Source organism: Macaca thibetana, chromosome 4 (genome assembly GCF_024542745.1).
Source record: "Macaca thibetana thibetana isolate TM-01 chromosome 4, ASM2454274v1, whole genome shotgun sequence".
In the NCBI taxonomy this organism is placed as follows: domain Eukaryota; kingdom Metazoa; phylum Chordata; class Mammalia; order Primates; family Cercopithecidae; genus Macaca; species Macaca thibetana.
In genome coordinates, this window is record NC_065581.1 from 21,184,846 (window position 1) to 21,203,111 (window position 18,266).

At 39.9% G+C, this 18,266-nt stretch overlaps 1 protein-coding gene across 3 annotated transcripts in view; it reads left to right on the forward strand.

The window, feature by feature from the left end:
• CDKAL1 (CDK5 regulatory subunit associated protein 1 like 1) overlaps positions 1-18,266 on the forward strand; it is a 712,749-nt gene that overhangs the window by 665,126 nt on the left and 29,357 nt on the right. For all 3 annotated transcript variants that reach the window (XM_050789551.1, XM_050789550.1, XM_050789549.1), the window contains 2 exons: positions 14,011-14,094; positions 17,090-17,254. In XM_050789551.1, coding sequence (XP_050645508.1) covers positions 14,011-14,094; positions 17,090-17,254 — 249 coding nt within the window. The remainder of the gene's footprint in view (positions 1-14,010; positions 14,095-17,089; positions 17,255-18,266) is intronic.

Below are 18,266 nucleotides of genomic sequence, written 5' to 3' on the forward strand. Positions count from 1 at the left end.
AGTGTTGAAGTTATGAATGTGTTTCAGCTCACAGAGCTGTCTTCTTATAATAAATGGAAGATGTCTGTGAAGTTGGAATTTAGTTAAATATAGACCATCCTGGAGATAGTAGAAGTGCTATGGGTTATGTTACCAATAATAATCTAACTTGTCCTGCACCTGCAGTTGGACCTCCTCCATATTATCACTTCTGCCAGTGACTCCCAAAAGCCAGGTTATTAATCTGAAGACAACTCAAGACTAAAACTACATCATTACTGTTACAAACCAGAAATAAAATTCTAAGCCCTCCACCCAACTGAATGGACCCATCCTCTTGGCCAGGGGCATTCAAAGTTAACCTGAAAAACTGTGATGCTTTAGGCCATGAGAGGAAGCAGGGATGGGGGGTTGGGGGAGGGGTAGGTTGGACATGCCTCATTATGCTCTCCTCTGTTTGGAATTCAGGTACAGCTGATCAGCAGTAACATTAAAACAGAGAACTTAAGACTGACAAAACAGACTTTTTGTAACAATAAGATACCAGATTCCAACCTGATTCTGGCACAGCATCACATGACAGATAACAGGCCCTAAAAGAAATAAAAATATTTTACCCCCAAATACATTTCTTTGACTTTTTTTTTTTTTTTTGAGACGGAGTCTTGCTCCGTCTCCCAGGCTGGAGTGCAATGACACAACCTCAGCTTACTGCAATGTCACCTCCCAGGTTCAAGCGATTCTCCCGCCTCAGCCTCCTGAGTAGCTGAGATTATAGATGCCCACCACCATGCCCAGCTAATTTTTGTATTTTTAGTAAAGATGGAGTTTCACCATGTTGGCCAGGCTGGTCTCTAATTCCTGGCTTCAAGTGATCCACCCGCCTTGGCCTGCCCGAAGTGCTGGGATTACAGGCGTGAGCCACCATGCAGAAACCAGCTGTTAAATGCTGAGTAGTTCACCACATAGAGAAAGGCCTTTTAGAATTCAAGTGATCGTCTAAGGTTTATTTTAGCTGTATACTATCATGTGCAAAGTATTATAGCATTAAAATATCTCACCTTAGGCCTCTAGCCAGTGCTTTTATTTAATTAATTTATTTATTTGAGACAGGGTCTCACTCTGTTCCCAGGCTGGAGTGCAGTGGCACGCTCATAGCTCACTGGTGCCTTGACCTTCTGGGCTCAAGTGATCCTCCCACCTCAGCCTCTGGAGTAGCTAGGACCACAGGTGTACACTACCATGTGCAGCTAATTTTTTTTTCTTTTTTTTTTTTTTTCTGTAGAGATGGGGTTTCACTATGTTGCCCAGGCTGGTCTCAAACTCCTGGGCTCAAGTGATCCACCCACCTCAACCTCCCAAAGTGCTAGGATTACAGAGTGAGCCACAGTACCCAGCCTATGATTTTAATGACTTGAATATTCTCAAGGTCTCTTAGTTCCTACAGTGCAGTAATTTTGTAGCAGTTTGAAAATCCAGACTTACTAAATAGGCTTTCCCAGCTACTCCTTGAGTTGGCTCTGTTTCTGCTATTTAGTCTCAGGAACCATTGCAGTGGCTTCTATCTACATCTGTGATAAACAGCTTTTCCTAGAACAACTTGCAGACATGGCAATGTTCAGGTTTAAGTAGAGGATGTACTATTGTGTTTGGCAGGAGAGGCCATTAAAAAAAAAAAAAAAAAAAAAAGCAGCCCTCATACTAAATTTCTTTTGAAAGGTGTTACTGATCAAAAAATATAGCTCAGAATTGAAAATTGTTTGGACTAAATAACTGTGTCCTTTCTCTCACCTTCTCACTCAATCCTTCCCCCAAAGTAGACTGATACGAAAGAGTACATAGGATTGCTTAAAGCTTTTATCTTTCTTGGTAATTACCCTGGAAGAATTTTTAAATTATTGATTTAAGTGAAGTCTTTTATTCTTGGTTTAAATGTATACAAAAACTACTCACATGCTCACCTGCAATCTTGATTTTCTTTGAATTTCCTCTGTTTTCTTGCTTGTCTACATCAAGGGGAAAGAGGGAGAGAGGATAGGTCTGAACCAAAGTACTCTCACTTAAATGGCATGATGTGTATATGTATCTATGTATATGTGCATGCCTGTGTGTGCACACAGCAAATTACTGGTTGCAATAAAATTTGTTAGAATTTCCATTTAGCTTCATTTAGAATAGGTGAAGAGAAATAAATACTAGATCAATTTTCTTTCAAGAAAGATGTTTTAGAAGAAGTGGTATTCACTTTTTAGGTCATCATTGACATTTCTCAATGTTATATCCCTATAAACTGCATATCAGGACTTGTACATGCTTGAAGAAGCTACATTTTCACCGCAGGAGAGGAAATCAGAATAAAGCATTGAGGTGCAGGTGCGCAGTAATACAAGTGGGCTCTTTCCCGTGAAGCCTGAATGCCTGGCCAATAATGCAGAAGCTCTTGGAGCGGGGCTCTCAGGGTCTCCCGGATCTAAGCCAAGAAGTATGGGGGTGGGGCGGCGGGGGGTGGGTCAGGAGAGAATAATTGTTATTCAGTCTTCTTTAATGAGATGTATTGCCCACTGCTGAAAGATTGTGGCAGTGCCTTTTGTTATGCTAATTAGACACCATTACAGCTTGGCCCTCTTTGATTTCTGCTTAATCTTTTCTGCTTCCTCAGCCTCAATCCTGACTGGCAAATGGTTGAAAGATGGTGGGGTGTACTGCACGTGTTATTTATTGCTCACATCTATGCTGAGTTCTTTGGGGAATGGGGGGTAATGTAAGATTCATCTTACCAAAGGCAGTACGTGTTTTGGACATTCATTTTTGGCTTATTTTTTTTTTAAATGAATTTTTTGATAATGATTACTTTCTGCCTTTTAAGTCCAAATGCCACCGTTTTTTATATGGTTGCTTTTGCAGCCACACTGAATGGAAAATGACAGATTGGAAAATGTAGATGGCCTCTCCTTGGTTGCCTGGATTTCCCTAAAAACAGTGAGCAAGTTGATCATGCCATAAGGTTTTAGGGAGGCTGTGGTCAACCAGAAAAATGGAAGCAAGAATAATTTAATGGTCAAAAAGAGCAATTTTGCTATTCAGAATTTCTGCCTTTACTGTTTATAGACGTGTATACATTCCTTCCTAAAACTAAAACATTACGTTTGCACGATCACCACAATTAAGAGTGTGGTGAGTTTCTTTTTTAATTTTTTTGAAAAATGACTAATATCGTTTCTAAAACAGTGAAATGGTAGATTTCTGCTAAATTTTTAAAAACAACATCATCGTATTTTAGAGCAGCCCTCTCCAATAAAAATATGGTATCAACCACAGATGTTACTTTAAATTTTTTGATAGCCACATTAACAAAGTAAAAAGAAACAGGTGAAATGTGTTTGAATAATGTATTTTATTTACTCCAGTATATCAGAAGTATTATCATTTCAGCATGTATTCAGTATAGAAATTAATGAGATGTCTTACATTCTTTTATTCATGTTAAATTTTTGAAATCCAGTGTGTACTTTGCACTGGTGTGTGTTTTGTAACACATCTCAATTTAGATTTGCCACATTTTAAGTGCCCAGTGGCCACATATGACTGGGGCTACTGTATACACAGTGCAGTTTTAAAGTCATTGAGTAATTCACCCCTTGCCTAAAACAACTGTCAGGATAGAATCCATTTTTAACATTATAGATTAAATATTATGAGGTACGTGAGCTTGACCAAGTCACTTAATCTCTAAGGGGCCTGTATTCTCATCTGTAATATGAAGAGTTTGTCCTAAATGATCTCTGAAGTCCTCTCTTCTATCCAATCCAGCTCTGAATTCATGATTTTAAAACTTCTCATTTAGAAGTTGGGTAGGCTGGAGTTTATCCATCCTTTCTCATAATTTAGTATTTGAAAAGAAGCTTTCTTATGCCATAAAGATAATTAGAAAGTGTCCTGCATACCACGCCCACACCTTTTTTTCTTGCAAATGTCTGAATCTTTCTCTGAATTATTCTGAGTTTTATACCATTGGTAATGCCTGGTAGTGTAGCTCACTGAGGTGCCTGACGCCCTGTGCTTTTGGAATGAGGACTTGGAGCAATGAAGATGTGAGGGGAGTTGGCAAGTGGTTGCTGCAGATTACTGGATTACATAAACAATCTCTCTCTCCAATGCTTTTGCTTTTGCTTTTCTTTTCTTTTTTTTTTATTTGGCTTACTTTTTGTATTGTCAGTGAAACAAAGCTTCTACAAGCACCTTCCAAGAAAGTGATCTATTAAATGTTATCACTGGTTACTTGTCTGCCTTTTGGAGATGGGGAATGTATGAAAAAAATGTTTTCCCAGAAGCACAGCGCAGTATTCATACATATTTTTGCCCATTTGTGAAAAAATGGACATTTCCTTATTTTAGTGTTTCTTTGTTGAAAATGAAGTGAAACTTTTTTCACATATGTACTGTATGTAGGTAATTTAGATTTTTGGTTTTGAATTGCTTTTTTAGCAGTTTATTTTTCTGTTGGGAGCATTTATTGTTTTCTTACTGTTTTGTAAAGGCTCTTTATATATACTATGTAACATATAACATGTCATTAATATATATATCATACTTGCAATTTTTTCTATTTGCTTTTTGACTTTATGACAATCTTAATATACTTTTTTTTAATCAGTGGTTAAAAACTTCTCATTTATGGCAACATGGCATTATGTTAAAAATGTTTCATCAACACGTTACGTGTCTAATAATTTATATTTCCTCCAAGTATTTTGTGGCTTCTTCTTTTTCATCTTTTCATCTGACAAATAAAATCATATCTCTTTAAGGTGTACAACCTACTTTTATGAGTAGGTCCCTTTTTGAGAATCTGCTCTCAAAGAAGACTGGCTTAGACTTGCCAAGTAATGGCTGAGAGAGACCAATGGGAATAGATCAGGAGGGTGGAAGTGAATGGAAATTCTGTTCAATTTTTAGGTTTGGGCTTTTCATAAAAAAAGTTCTACACTTATATCCAGTGTCGGTTCCACTTGCCCTTTCCATGAATCAGATCTCATGGATAGATCTTACTGGCAGTATCTAGCCATAGGACTTCAGTTTTCAATGCTGAGCACTTTCCCAGGCTGCCTGGGCATGACAGAGCTTGCCCAGTGTGGGGAAAAACAGACCTGATGTACTTTGCGCCGGCTCCGTGATAGGAGGGTCAACTTGTTTGGGTTTGTTGAGAGGGTAGATTTCATGTTATATGTTCTTACCACAATTTTTTTTTAATTCCGCAAAAAGCATTATAGGCAATACCTTTGAATGCTCTAGAATACTCAGAATGTACAGGCAGGTGGTTAAAATGCAGCTGCTTTTTGAACTGGCAGTTTAGTTAGCACTAGATATGGATCCCTGATGCCAGGCAGGAAGGCATCAGCGTGGCATTTCCTGTGTAACTATTTACTCTTACTATTGGCTCTCGATCAGCAGATGAAAATAGCTTTGTTACTAAGAATGGGATTTTGCCCCCAGCAGGGAAGAGACTACCTTGGATTGTCTTCCTCTTACTAGGGTAGACACGGCTAGAAGAAAACCAACCAGCGTGAAGAAAAGCACAAGGGGATTCTTGTTAGAAGAAACTTCATGGTCTGATTTGATTCAGTAGAACTGCCTCGGGTCTGGTCTTTGTATCTTGTATCACTGCACAAAGAAGGGAAGAAGAACTTTTGAAAAGCCAAATTGTTTTGCAATTTTTCTTTCTACTTAGGTTATTTCTGAAATGCACAGAAGGAAGAAATAAGGTTACTAAGATACTCATGGCAATTAATAGATAAGCATATATACTTAAAAATGTGGCTATTCCACTTCAAAGGAACATTCTTCCCCTTTTGAGTACATTTATATCTATTAATAAGTGTATCTAAAGAATTTTTTTTTCCACAGAGGACAGTGTTTTCAAATAATCTAACGAATGCCTTTTTTTGTCATTGTTTAAGAATCAGTTACCAGTTCTAGAGCTTTGAGAATAAACTGTCCAACATCTTCTCTTAAGAACGCTTAAGTAGACCAATAAACTGATGGCTAGCATTTTGAATACGATGGACTTAAAGGCTCATTACTTGTTTTCTATGCTGTCATCATTTTTGACACACATTCCTGTGTCGTGGCCCTATTTCATTATAGAATGGCATTGTGGGGTAAGGATGATATTAAATTTTAATGTTATTGCTATTATTACTGTTGACCGTTTTTAGCATAAGTATGCCTGGTTCTTTAATTCCAGCTTCTGCAGGGCCAGAAAATAGAAGTGTGCATAAACAGTCAGGAAAATTACTGTATACCCAGGAGACCCAGCATCGCATGCTCTGCCTGTTGTGAATGATGAATCAAAATGGAAAGGTTATCATTTTCATTAGCTAGGAAAGAACAAGACCATACTTTTCTCCAAGTGTAATTACAGCGGTTCACTGGCAACATTACACTGCAGTAATTAGTCTAAAGGTGTATGTGAGGGCAGGCTTTTGCACAGACACTAGAAATATTATTTCAGAGTTTAAGGTCACAGCCTTGTGTTTAACATGTTCCAGGCAGCTTGGCGGGGGGGGGGAAACCTAATTTGACTGGAGCTAAGGAAAGAAAGACATTTGACATTTCCCAGAGTCTTGCATTCAGAAACCAGTCAGGTCGAAAAATTGTATTTTATTATCTACAATAAAAGAAAAAACTTAGCTACAGAAGTAGCATGTCAGAATATTCTGTAGGATAAACACAGATAAAATTCAAGTTTATTAGGACCATGATGTAAATGATTACAGGAACTTTTACTATGTGTGTTTTAATCTCCATTCTTTTCCTAAGGCAAAGAATGGACAGAAAAAATAATTGTCAGCAGTTCTTCAAGGAAAACAAAATAGTTTCTTTCTCCTTAACACTGTTTTCAAGAAATAAATGTCTGTCTTGCACAGGTCCATATATCTATGTCCTTTGTGAATGTTTTGGTACTCTAAATAGTAATATTGAAATCTTTTTGTAACTCAGCATCTCAGAATACAAATTGATTGACATTATTTTCCAAAGCCACGTCAGGCTTTCTGTTCACGTAAAGCAAAAGTAAGAAGAAAAAAAAAGTTATAAAGAGAAAAGCAAACTTTACAGTTTATGTTTAAAGCCATATATGAGTTTAAGAGAAACCTTTTCTTTTCCTAGTCCAAAGAATACTTTTGCAAGCAACATTTCTTACTGGGTTAAAAGTATTAGCCCAAATACCCTGATGTCTTTGTTTAATTTGAGTAATGTCTGCCTTTCTTCAAACAATTCTGTTTCTCTCTTTATATCCTTATATAGCCTTGCAGAATATTGTTTGTTTCAGGACAAATGATGACTTAGAGTGTACTTGAGGAGCATTCATTCAGCAACCAAGTTCTGTTGGAAACCACAGCTTTTTAAATGCAAGTGTGTGTTTTATCTGCATTCTCTGCTGGCCATATGGTTAGAACTGATGTTTTTCACAACTTCAGGCACTTGGGAAATTTAAGCATAGATGTGACACAAATGACACAGCTAGCTGATTATGTAACTTACTGAAAAATCTACCCCAAAATTGAATTTAAAAACATTGCTATTTGTTTGTCACAGATGTTTCTCTACTCAAGGAAAAGTCATACACTGCAGAATTAGATCCGTGATGTTGTAAGTTTTCCACAGCTAGCAATTAAATAGGAGGCATTGAGTAGTGGGAAGAGTTCAAAGACTTCCTTTCTTCTGCCACTGCCACTGAGCAAATCACCCATCTTGCCAGACCTTAGTTCTCTCCCTGTGGAATCAGAGAGATTGCTAAGCCGCCTCCAAGGTCTTACTTTCTTTGTCTGTCTAGGGGAATACTGCTTTTATTTTCTGCCTTTGTGGTTTTCATTAAAAAAAAAAGTATAAGAGCTTTTCTCATATCTTTTCAACAAGGCCTAGAAAATTGTAGCACACTCTTTCTTTCACAGCTGGGGTCGTATTTCCCAGCAGCCCTGCGAGGTTGGCAGTAATGCAGGGTCTTGTAGAGATGTTTCCTGCGCCCTCCTTCACTTTAGTGACCCAGTCAGAGAAAGCAAGGGATGGTTTTACAGGAATATTTTTATAATTCATTTTTCATAAAATGTCTTTAAATAACGTTCAAATGATGAAATGAAATTCTGTACATCCTAGGAAAAAATTACTTTCTCTACTTACGTTTGATGAATACATTATAAAGTATGCCTAGGTTGTTAAAGCAGGTGCCAGAACCAACAGCCACTTTCAAAAGTCCATAGAGCTGAATTAAGTAAAAGAATAAGCTCTGAAGGTAAGAATTGTCCCTTACTTCAGATAGCTACAATCAAGTTACTTTCCTGACAGATCTCTTAAAAGGCAAAGCTTTGTAAATGGAAACTGAGTTTCCCCTGGAAATACTGTAGCATTTGTATTCTCAGCAGAAGCTTTTAACCTCTAGCATGTTACAGAAATTAAATAAACATCATTTTATTTAACCAGCCATAAACTATATGCCTACAAACAAATCAGAAGGAAAAGGACATCTTTCTTAGGATTATAAGAAAATACTCTGGGGCCGGGCTTGGGGGCTCACGCCTGTAATCCTAACACTTTGGGAGGCCAAGGCAGGTGGATCACGAGGTCAGGAGATTGAGACCATCCTGGCTAACACAGTGAAACCCTATCTCTACTAAAAATTAAAAAAAAAAAAATTAGCCAGGCGTCGTGGCGGGTGCCTGTAGTCCCAGCTACTTGGAAGGCTGAAATAGGAGAATGAGGTGAACCTGGGAGGCGGAGCTTGCAGTGAGCCGAGATCGCACCACTGTACTCTGGTCTGGGCAACAGAGCAAGACTCCATCTCAAAAAAAAAAAAAGAAAGAAACAAAATACTTTATTGAGATTTCCTTTTTTTTTTTTTTTTCCAGAGATAGGATATCTCTCTGTCACCCAGTCTAGAATGCAGTGGTGCAGTCATAGCTCACTGCAACCTTGAACTCCTGGACTCAAACAATCCTCCTGCCTTAGCGTTCCAAGTAGCTGGGACTACAGATATGCGCCACCACACCCTGCTAATTTTTTAAATTTTTTTGTAGAAACAAGGTCATGCTATGTGGCCCAGGCTAGTCTCTAACTCCTGGCCTCACATGATTCTCCCTGCCTTGGCCTCCCGGAATGCTGGGATTACAGGTGTGTGCCACCCACCACACCCACCCAAGCTTTGTTGAGATTTTGGCAGACTTCTCTAAGGAAACTTCAAGTCACTCAATAGCCTCTTGAGACACCTTGTAATTGTTTCCTGGCAGGTACTGTATTGAAAATCAAGTTGTTGGTTTAAGTACAGCAAGAAGGTAGCTGTAATTTGCAGAGGGCTCTAAGCATATATTACTGTTTAAAAAAAGAAAGAGAGAGAGACAGAGAGAGAATGAGAGAGACAGGCTTGATTTAGTGTATATACTTTCCTTCAGCTGATTCCCATGAAACCTTTGGATGTCCTGATCCCCTACCTACAGATCTACCTTCAAGAATGACTTAAACTTCATAATTGAAAGATCCTTTAAATATTGTAATCCACCTCCCCTTCAGCAGCCCTACTCTCTTCTCCCTACTTCCGTCCCACTTCTACCAGCCTCTCATTTTTAGATGAGGAAAGTGAAGGCCCAAAACATAGGTCTCTTTTATCTCAAAAATAATCTACTCAGACCCTGTGTCTTTGTCCCCTACTGACCAATCCATATATGTGGCATCTGTTGATTTCAAAGAACGCTCTTCAGACTCTTCTTCCTTGGATTCTTCTAGAACTATGTGCTTCTGCTTCTGACCTTTTGTTGTCCATCCATCACTTTCCGCTTTCTTCCTGACCTTGAATGTTACAATTCTCTTGACGCCACCCACTAGACCATTCTTTGGACTTAGAATTTCAGTTGTATCTTAATCATTTCTGCTGAACAATTATATTGTGCTCTTAGTTCATTTTCTGTTGCTATAACAGAATACCCAAGACTGGATAATTTATAAGGAAAATAAATTTATTTGGCTCATGATTCTGGAGGCTGAGAAGTCCAAGATCAGGCAACCCATTTAGTGAGAACTTCAACTCAGCAGAAAGCAGAAGGGCTTTCAAAGAGACCAAACACGAAAGGCAGCCTCACATTATAACAACTGGCTCTCATGTGAACTTATCCATTCTCTCAAGAACTGACTCAGTCCCTGGAAAAAGATGTTAACTGATCTTAATGGCCTAATCACTTCTTAAAGACACCACCTCCCAACACTGTGACATTGGCAATTACATTTCAACATGAGTTTTGTCAGGGACAAACCATAGCAGGCTGCCAGTCACACATTTTATGAGAACCATGGTTTTCAACCTCTTCCTTACTTGTGGGATTTTGTCCATTTTTCACAATGATGTAACCTTTTCCTGTTGGTAGTTTCAGCTGTTAGGCAAGGATCTGTCAGCGATGGTGAGGCAGCCATAGAAGTTTGCTTCTCAGATGAGTGTCGAGTCTCCTTAAGACAAACTCTGATCCCTTGTAGTGGACTACCTCTGCCATTAGCATAATAGATACCTGGGTGGTGCGGTCCTAGAGTCCTGAAGATATCTGTAGCTTTGCCACTTTTCTCCAGATGCCCTGCCTTAGTTCTGTGACTAGAACTTCCTTACTCGGATAGCAGAGGCACTCTTTGGTTATGGCAAGCCAGGATGATTACTCTCAATTTTGTTATATGAGGGTCTTTAACCACACAGGGCTACCATATGGGGTGGGAGAGACAGCAGCTGGAAAGTGTAGGGGAAGTGGCTCATTTTAAAAAGAAATTTGAGGCTCGTATATATTTGCTTAGTCCACAAGTTCCTTTGCAACCAAGGTGAAGTTCCATCTTCCCGAATGTCATCTGAACTCATTCTTCCATAACTTCAGTGTTGACTTTAATATTATTTGGAATAGTTGATTCTCTTAAAGGTTATATTTGATATTCACTTCAGTGTGACTTCATTCATTAAAAAATATTGAGGAAAGCATTTATTATTTTTTGTTTGTTCATTTGTTGTGATAGGTTCTCACTCTGTTGCCCAGACTGGAGTGCAGTGGCATGATCAAAGCTTACTGCAGCCTCCAACTCCCGGGCTCTGGCAAGTCATATATATTTAGAATATATATGTATACATATATTTATTTTAAGGGGTGAGGACGGATTGCAGCAGCTTTTGATCAAAGCCCTAGCCTTCCTAGGCTCATTTTTGCTCAGTATGCTCTGGAGATTTTGTTTTGTTTTGTTCTGTTTTGAGACAGAGTCTCACTCTGTCACCCAGCCTGGAGTGCAGGGGTACAATCTCATCTCACTGCAACATCTGCCTCCTGGGTTCAAGCAATCCTCCCACTTCAGCCTCCCAAGTAGCTGGGACTACAGGCACATGCCACCACGCCTGGCTAATTTTTGTATTTTTAGTAGAAACAGTTTCACCATGTTGGCCAGGCTGGTCTTGAACTCCTGGCTTCAAGTGATCCACCCACCCTGGCCTCCCAAGGTGCTGGGATTACAGGCGTGAGCCATTGTGCCTGGCCTCTGGAGATGTTTTATTTATTTATGTACTTATTTTTCTGAGACAGGATCTTATTCAGTCACCCATACTGGAATGCAGTAGAATGATCACAACTCACTGCACCCTCGACCTGCCAGGCCCAAGCAATCCTCCCACCTCAGCCTCTCGAGTAGCTGGGACTAAAGGCACACACCACCACACTCGGCTAATTTCTGTATTTTTCATAGAGGCGGGGTTTTGCCATGTTACCCAGGCGGGTCTCAAACTCCTGGACTCAAATCTGCCCACCTCTGCCTCCCAAAGTGCTGGGATTACAGGCATGAACCACCGGGCCTTGCCAGTGACACTGGGGACACAAATAGGATGACTCCTCAGTTGAGGACACAAATAGGACGACTGAAAAAGGTTTGCCACTATGAATTAGTGCACATTGCGGTTCTCCTGAGTCTCTTTGGCAAATAATAGTTAAATACTCACCTACAAATAGTTCTCTTATGATTGATTAAAAGCCCAGCTTTCTACCATATAAACATAGCAAATCTTTTTAACTCTATATATATTACTGTCATTGTTATCATCTCCAGATGAAATAGAGCAGCCCAGACATGATGGCCCTTACTCTCCACATTGATTCTAATAAGAAGAAAGAAGCAGCATAGTTTTCAGTGGATCTACAATTTCACATTGTTGTTAATTTCCTGAAAACTTGATGTTAAATGAAGTGTAATTGCAGATTTCCTTAAGAACCATTGACAGATACTTATCCTAAGTCATAAGCAACTCACACTGTGAAATGTGTGCAAACATTCTAAGTTTTCTTCTAGAAGAATATACTTCAGTGAGACCCAGTATTCCCCAGCCCTTTTCGACAAACAGAGCCATTGAAGCTCAACATAGAAGTTGGGGGAAATTTCTTTTTTGCCACTTGATTTTTTTAAGGGGATTAATGTTGCCAGAACTTCCTTTGTTTTTCAGAGAATGAAAAGAGTCTTTAATAAGTGTCATCTCAGAGACCTTACAACTTTTGGCTAAGAGGGCTACACTTTGAATGAGATAGTAAACTAGATAGTAAATTATGGTGTATTTAGGTACTGGCATTGTATGATGGAGAGGGGAGTTTGATTTTTTTTTTAATTGTTAGGTGGTCTATTTAGTGCAGCTGTGTTTATGTTTCCTTCATGGTAACCGCCTGAACATGGTGACAAGTCCCTACAAATGAGAATAGGCATTTTAAAAAATTATCTTGCCAATGGGCTTTAATTTGGGGGGTCATAATTATTAAGTAGCAATGGTAAAAATAATCCCCAGCACAGTCATTTAATATAGTTGGTTGGCTGTATCAGACATTTTGACAATCTTGTAAAAAGAGTAATTGAGGCTAGGCATGGTGGCTTACACCTGTAATCCCAGCATTTTGGGAGGCCAAGGTGAGTGGATCACCTGAGGTCAGGAGTACGAGACTAGCCTGGCCAACATGGCGAAACCCCATCTCTACTAAAAATATAAAAATTAGCTGGGCATAGTGGCACATGCCCATAATCCCAGCTACTCGGGAGGCTGAGGCAGAAGAATCGTTTGAACCCAGGAGGCGGAATTTGCAGTGAGCCAACATCACACCACTGAACTCTAGCCTGGGTGACAGAGCAAGACTCTGTCTCAAACAAACAAACAAAAAAAGAGTAATTGATACCTTAAATGCTGCATTTCACAGTAGAATAAACTTGGAAATTTTAAATTTCCTGAGAATAGTTACACTTCTTTACCCATTGTTTTGGCTGATTTACTTCTTTGCTATTAAAAATGGGTGCTTAGATCATAATGTACATCAATCCTGTAGAAAATTAGCAGTTCCATATTTTTGCTGTCTTTCTCTTTAAAAAATAATAAATGAACATGGGGCCATGACTGCAGCATAAAGACAGTTGACTGTGACAGAGAAAATGTATATAATAAGTAAATAGCTCTGTGAATTACTCAGTACTTTCAGAATTGTGTGCAAGATATGAAATGTGGAGGTGCAAGGTCCTAATGACTGGTTTCCAGAGGCATTTTCTTTAGTGTTACATCCCTTATAACTCAAATTAATGTTTATTACTATTCTTTTATATTGCCAAAATATTTTCATGAGTTTGGATTAGAAGCAGCTTGTTCTGGCTTGTTTTGCAACTTTGTTTCAGGAAACAAAGTGATATTTAGAAGATTTTTGTATGTCATAGAAGCTTTAATTATCTTACTTATGTTGAAGGAGATTAAGTTCTGTTTCAGAGTTATGTAAGAAAATAAGAGTTTATACTATGCTAATTTTATGTTGCCAGATAATTAATGTCTTTCAAAAAATTTGAATCCGTGATTTGAGCAGTGTTCGCTGTTAAATAACCAGCAATGTAGAGTCTACTTTAAATTTAAGAAGACGCTACTTGGTCCAGACCTACTTGGGCTGGCCTTTATTTTAATTTTATTTTTGGATGCACAGGTGTTTACCTGTTTTTTCCCTCCCCTTCTCTCCACAGATTGGTGAAAGACAGCAAGTGTTAGTAACAGAAGAGTCTTTTGATTCCAAGTTTTATGTTGCACACAATCGATTCTATGAGCAGGTAAGAGGCACTTCAGTATTCTTGAGTTTTCTCCAAAACGAGAAAGAGTTCTGAAAGTTTAAGCAAAGGGCATAAAGGGGAGAGTGTTGAATCTTGTCACAACAAGGCTGTTTTATAGCCTCAAGCCAGCCAGGCTAACATGGGCTCTATCTTTGTGACTTACTCTACAATATGTTCTGTACAAAGGAATAGGTGTATTTAGTCTGTTTTAGTTCACATTAATCTTTGACAGGACCAGCCTTAGGCTTTTGGGCGTTTGGAACTAGGCAATTAGCACTGCCAGAATTCCCACACCCTGGCAAAGCAGAGGGAAAGTCCTGCTCAGACGACAGGAAGGATGTCTGCATGGGCGACAGCGGCGTGAAAGGGCAGGGATTTCCTCTCACCGGCACATCAACCGGACAGTTTTTTTAGTTGGTCGGTTGGTTGGTTGGTTTTTTAGTTTTGTTTGGTTTTAGTGTTTGTTTTTGTTTATTTGTTTTTGTTTTTGTTTTTACCTTCTACCTTGATAAAAATGCTAGGAGCAGAGGAAAAAGAGTCTATTCCTTGGACTCAACTCAAATTGTATGAACGACTGTGCAGAACAGTGTGAGGATCAAACCAGCTTCAGTGTGAGAGCTTTGGAGGCCATCCCTAGGGGTGCCCCCGCTTACTAGCCCTCCTTCCCTGCCCATCTAAGCTGGCCTGCATTTGCCCACCGAGGAGCCTGACTTCTGTTTCAGCAGTGGGGTTTCTACTCCTCCAGGTGGGAGAGCAATTCAAAAGTGACTGAGGAAAACAGAGTGCCTCTTTCGGGGCATTGACCCTGTCAAGGGCCAAGGCCAGGGAAGAGATGGGATACGCCCTCCTCTCCCATCTCATGATAGCCTGTGTGGGAGACTCTCATGGGCATATGGAGATCTTCATTGATCATTCTGGATTGTATTAAAATCAAATGGAGCTTCCTGCTTTTTTGCTTCTTTCTCATCAGATAAGAGGTGAAAATGTTTGCTGTGGGTCATGGCTGAAATTAGGGCTGGAGAAGACGCTGAAGGCCAATGTGGACAAGTCTGATGAGGGATGGGCAGAGGAAGCAGGCTGCCTCTGTCAGAAGGCAGGAAAGCAGGAGCTGAAGAGGCCCCCAGCATTGACATTCCCCAGGGAATCATCTCAGACTGGGCAGTGGGTCCCCAGGAAACAGGGGAGCTTTCAAAGCCCAGACTAGACGTGCTCTGTTCAGTACCAGTGGAGACTGCAGTTGAGGAAGGGCTCCCAGCACTCTGTGTCTGGACTGCGTCGCTTCTCCATTTCCCATCTCATTAATATACTCCAGAGGGCCATTTTCCTATTCAGGCCAACCTTCTGCTCAGCCCTGGGGAGGAGCTTGATTGCATTTTGGTTGCCTCTTCTCTCTCCTTTCTCTTGCCATCTGGGTTTTGCCTCAGCAGGGAACTTTTTTCCCTTCATTTTAAAGGCAGTGGCATGCCTCGTTAGCTGCTTCCTCCAATTTAAAGCAGCCGGGCTTTTTCCAATTATTAAAACTGGAGGAGGGGAAAACACTGAGCCCTTCATTCAGATCAAGGCAGCAGATCAAGGAGGGTTATTTTTCCCCAGAATAGTACCAAATCTCCCAGGGTTAGTTTGGTCTAGAGATTTTCTTATTTTATAAAAACTGATTTAAAAGGGCTTTTTATATCCTAACACTAAAGCTCTTTTAGTTCGTTTTGCCTGCCATAAGTAATTCACCACCCAGGTGACCTTTTTCTTATACTTTGATGAAGCAGTGTACTCAGTGGTCATAAAAATCAAACTCAGACCAAGATTCAATTTTGCCTCTCAGAGAGATTGGCTGTGGAACTCCTGGCTCTCATCTGACTTTTCTGTCTCTACAACTAAGCATATCAAAGATTTTCTAGGAATTATTTTTCTAAATAAGATGAGTTCCAGAGGTGAAGATTACATCTAGAGATCCAAGCGTTACTGGATTAGAATTGGTCTATTTATTTTGGATTCTAACTTGAAAAGCCTGGCAGGTCGCTCCAGTGCTGAAATAGAAGTGTGAGGGAGACGTCATGCACGCAAGCTACCTGCAGGTCCCAAAGGAAGGGAAACGTTTGCTCGAGGTAAACAAGCACTTTTATCAGGAATCTCTAGTGGAAAGAGACGACCTGACGGTTTCCTGTGAACAAGCCAAAGTACCCTTCAGAGGACTGGTTCTAGATGGAGGTAGATCCCCAGGACTGACAAACACATGCTTTTTCTAACAGAGCCAGGGAAAGGAATGGCAGCCGTTCGTTTCAGGAGTCCTTTAGCTCCAAACAGTGGTGTTCGGTGCTATTGGAAGGTTCTTTTAAATGTTTCTCCTTCTCCCTGCGAACACAGCACACCCACGTGCGCGAACACAGACACACAGGCCTGTGTTTGAAGTGTCTTTTCAAACCGTTACTCTGACAGCTCACTTGGAAAGTATTAAAAGTATAAGGCTTTCATCAGTATTGTCTCGGTTTTCCTCATTGCATGGAATAGCCAAGAGCAACATATCAAAGGCCTGTCCAGAAGTGACTGACTGATTGCTGGGGGATTTCCCAGGTCTGCCTTCCACGTGCCTCGGGACATTAGGCGCATCCTGCACTGGAAAAGCACTGCCTAGGGGGCCCGGGGTCCCCTCCCAGAAGTGCCTTTCCTTCCTGCAGGCTCCCCAGACTCTTGAGCAGCTAGAAGATAGAGCCCACTCTGGAGGGGATCCCAGAATAGAAAAATGACACGGAGGGACAATGAGGAAACCTGGATAATGAAGTATGCCTTCGGTTAATAGTATTAATAATATATCAATTTGGGTTCATTAATTGTGGCAAATGTACTATGCTAATGTAAGATGGTAAATAATAAGGAAACTGGGAGTTGGGTATACAGGCGCTCTCCATACTATCTTTGCAATAATTCTATAAATCTGATACTGTTCTAAAGTAAAATGTTTATTTTTAAAAATTAAGCCTCTGAAACAAATGTGTTTAAGGTTTTAGTGCCAAAGAACCCTGCGTTCATGGGGAAAATGGTTGAAGTGGACATCTGTGAATCAGGCAAACATTTTATGAAAGGGCAGCCGGTATCTGATGCCAAAGTGTACACACCCTCCATCAGCAAACCGCTAGCAAAGGGAGAAGTCTCAGGCTTGACAAAGGTAAGTAAAAGATGCTCTCCTCTCTACACTGCTAGTAAAACAGCAGCTGTGGAAGCACAGTGATTCCAGACCATGTTTCTGTTATCATTTATAGTTCCCTTTTTATGTATGCATGAGGCTTTAATCCTTTCTGACAGATTGAAATCTGAATTAGAAAGATGTGTTTTTGCTGATGCTGATAGCTTTGCTTCTCTGGCTGTAAAGGGAAGAAGCTGTTTCTGCTTCCAGTTTAGAAGCAGGGGGTAAAAGCCATTATTTGCAGGCGAAGATGTTGACACCAAAAGATGATCTGATCCAGTATGTTTCTATGTCAGTAGATCCTGAGTGGAAGGGGATAAGGAAAAGGGTGTTTTCTTGCTTTACAAAGCTGTTTATACTGTAGTAAAAACCTACAGCCGAACAGGCACTAAACCGTATCATATATGCAGTTACGGTGCCTTTCAGAAGGGTGTTAGCTGGACATCTACTTTAGTCATGTGGAGTGAAAATTAAACATTTTTTTTTCTTTCTATAAAAAAGTAACCTGACCCCTATTTTATACCTTGGTAAATATGGCTGTTTGCCAAGCTCTCTCTTACATTTCATTGAGCTACAGTTGTAAAAGCTGATGGAGTGTGAAATGAAAATGTGTATCACATTTCTAAGCATCATTTGATGTCCTTTCTCCAACACAATTGTTAAGCCCTTAAAAAAAAAAAAAGAAAGCATATAGCAATGATTTAACATATGGAAAAAAACTCTGATATTTATCTGGCCATGTAATTCCAAAATTGTTTTAATCTGTGTATAATCTTGTTCCTCAAAATAAATTGCAAGGACATGTTCGTTAAAATAAAGCAAATACAGCTTGACTCTGGCAATAGCAACAAAGACAGTACTATTGTCTGTGTTCTCACTGATTGTGTGGATTCTTGTGCTTGACAAGTGCCCACGAAGGATCTGCATGCATGGCCGTCTAACCCATAGTGGAATGGTATAGACCAGCTTTTGTCAAAATTCTACCAAATGTATC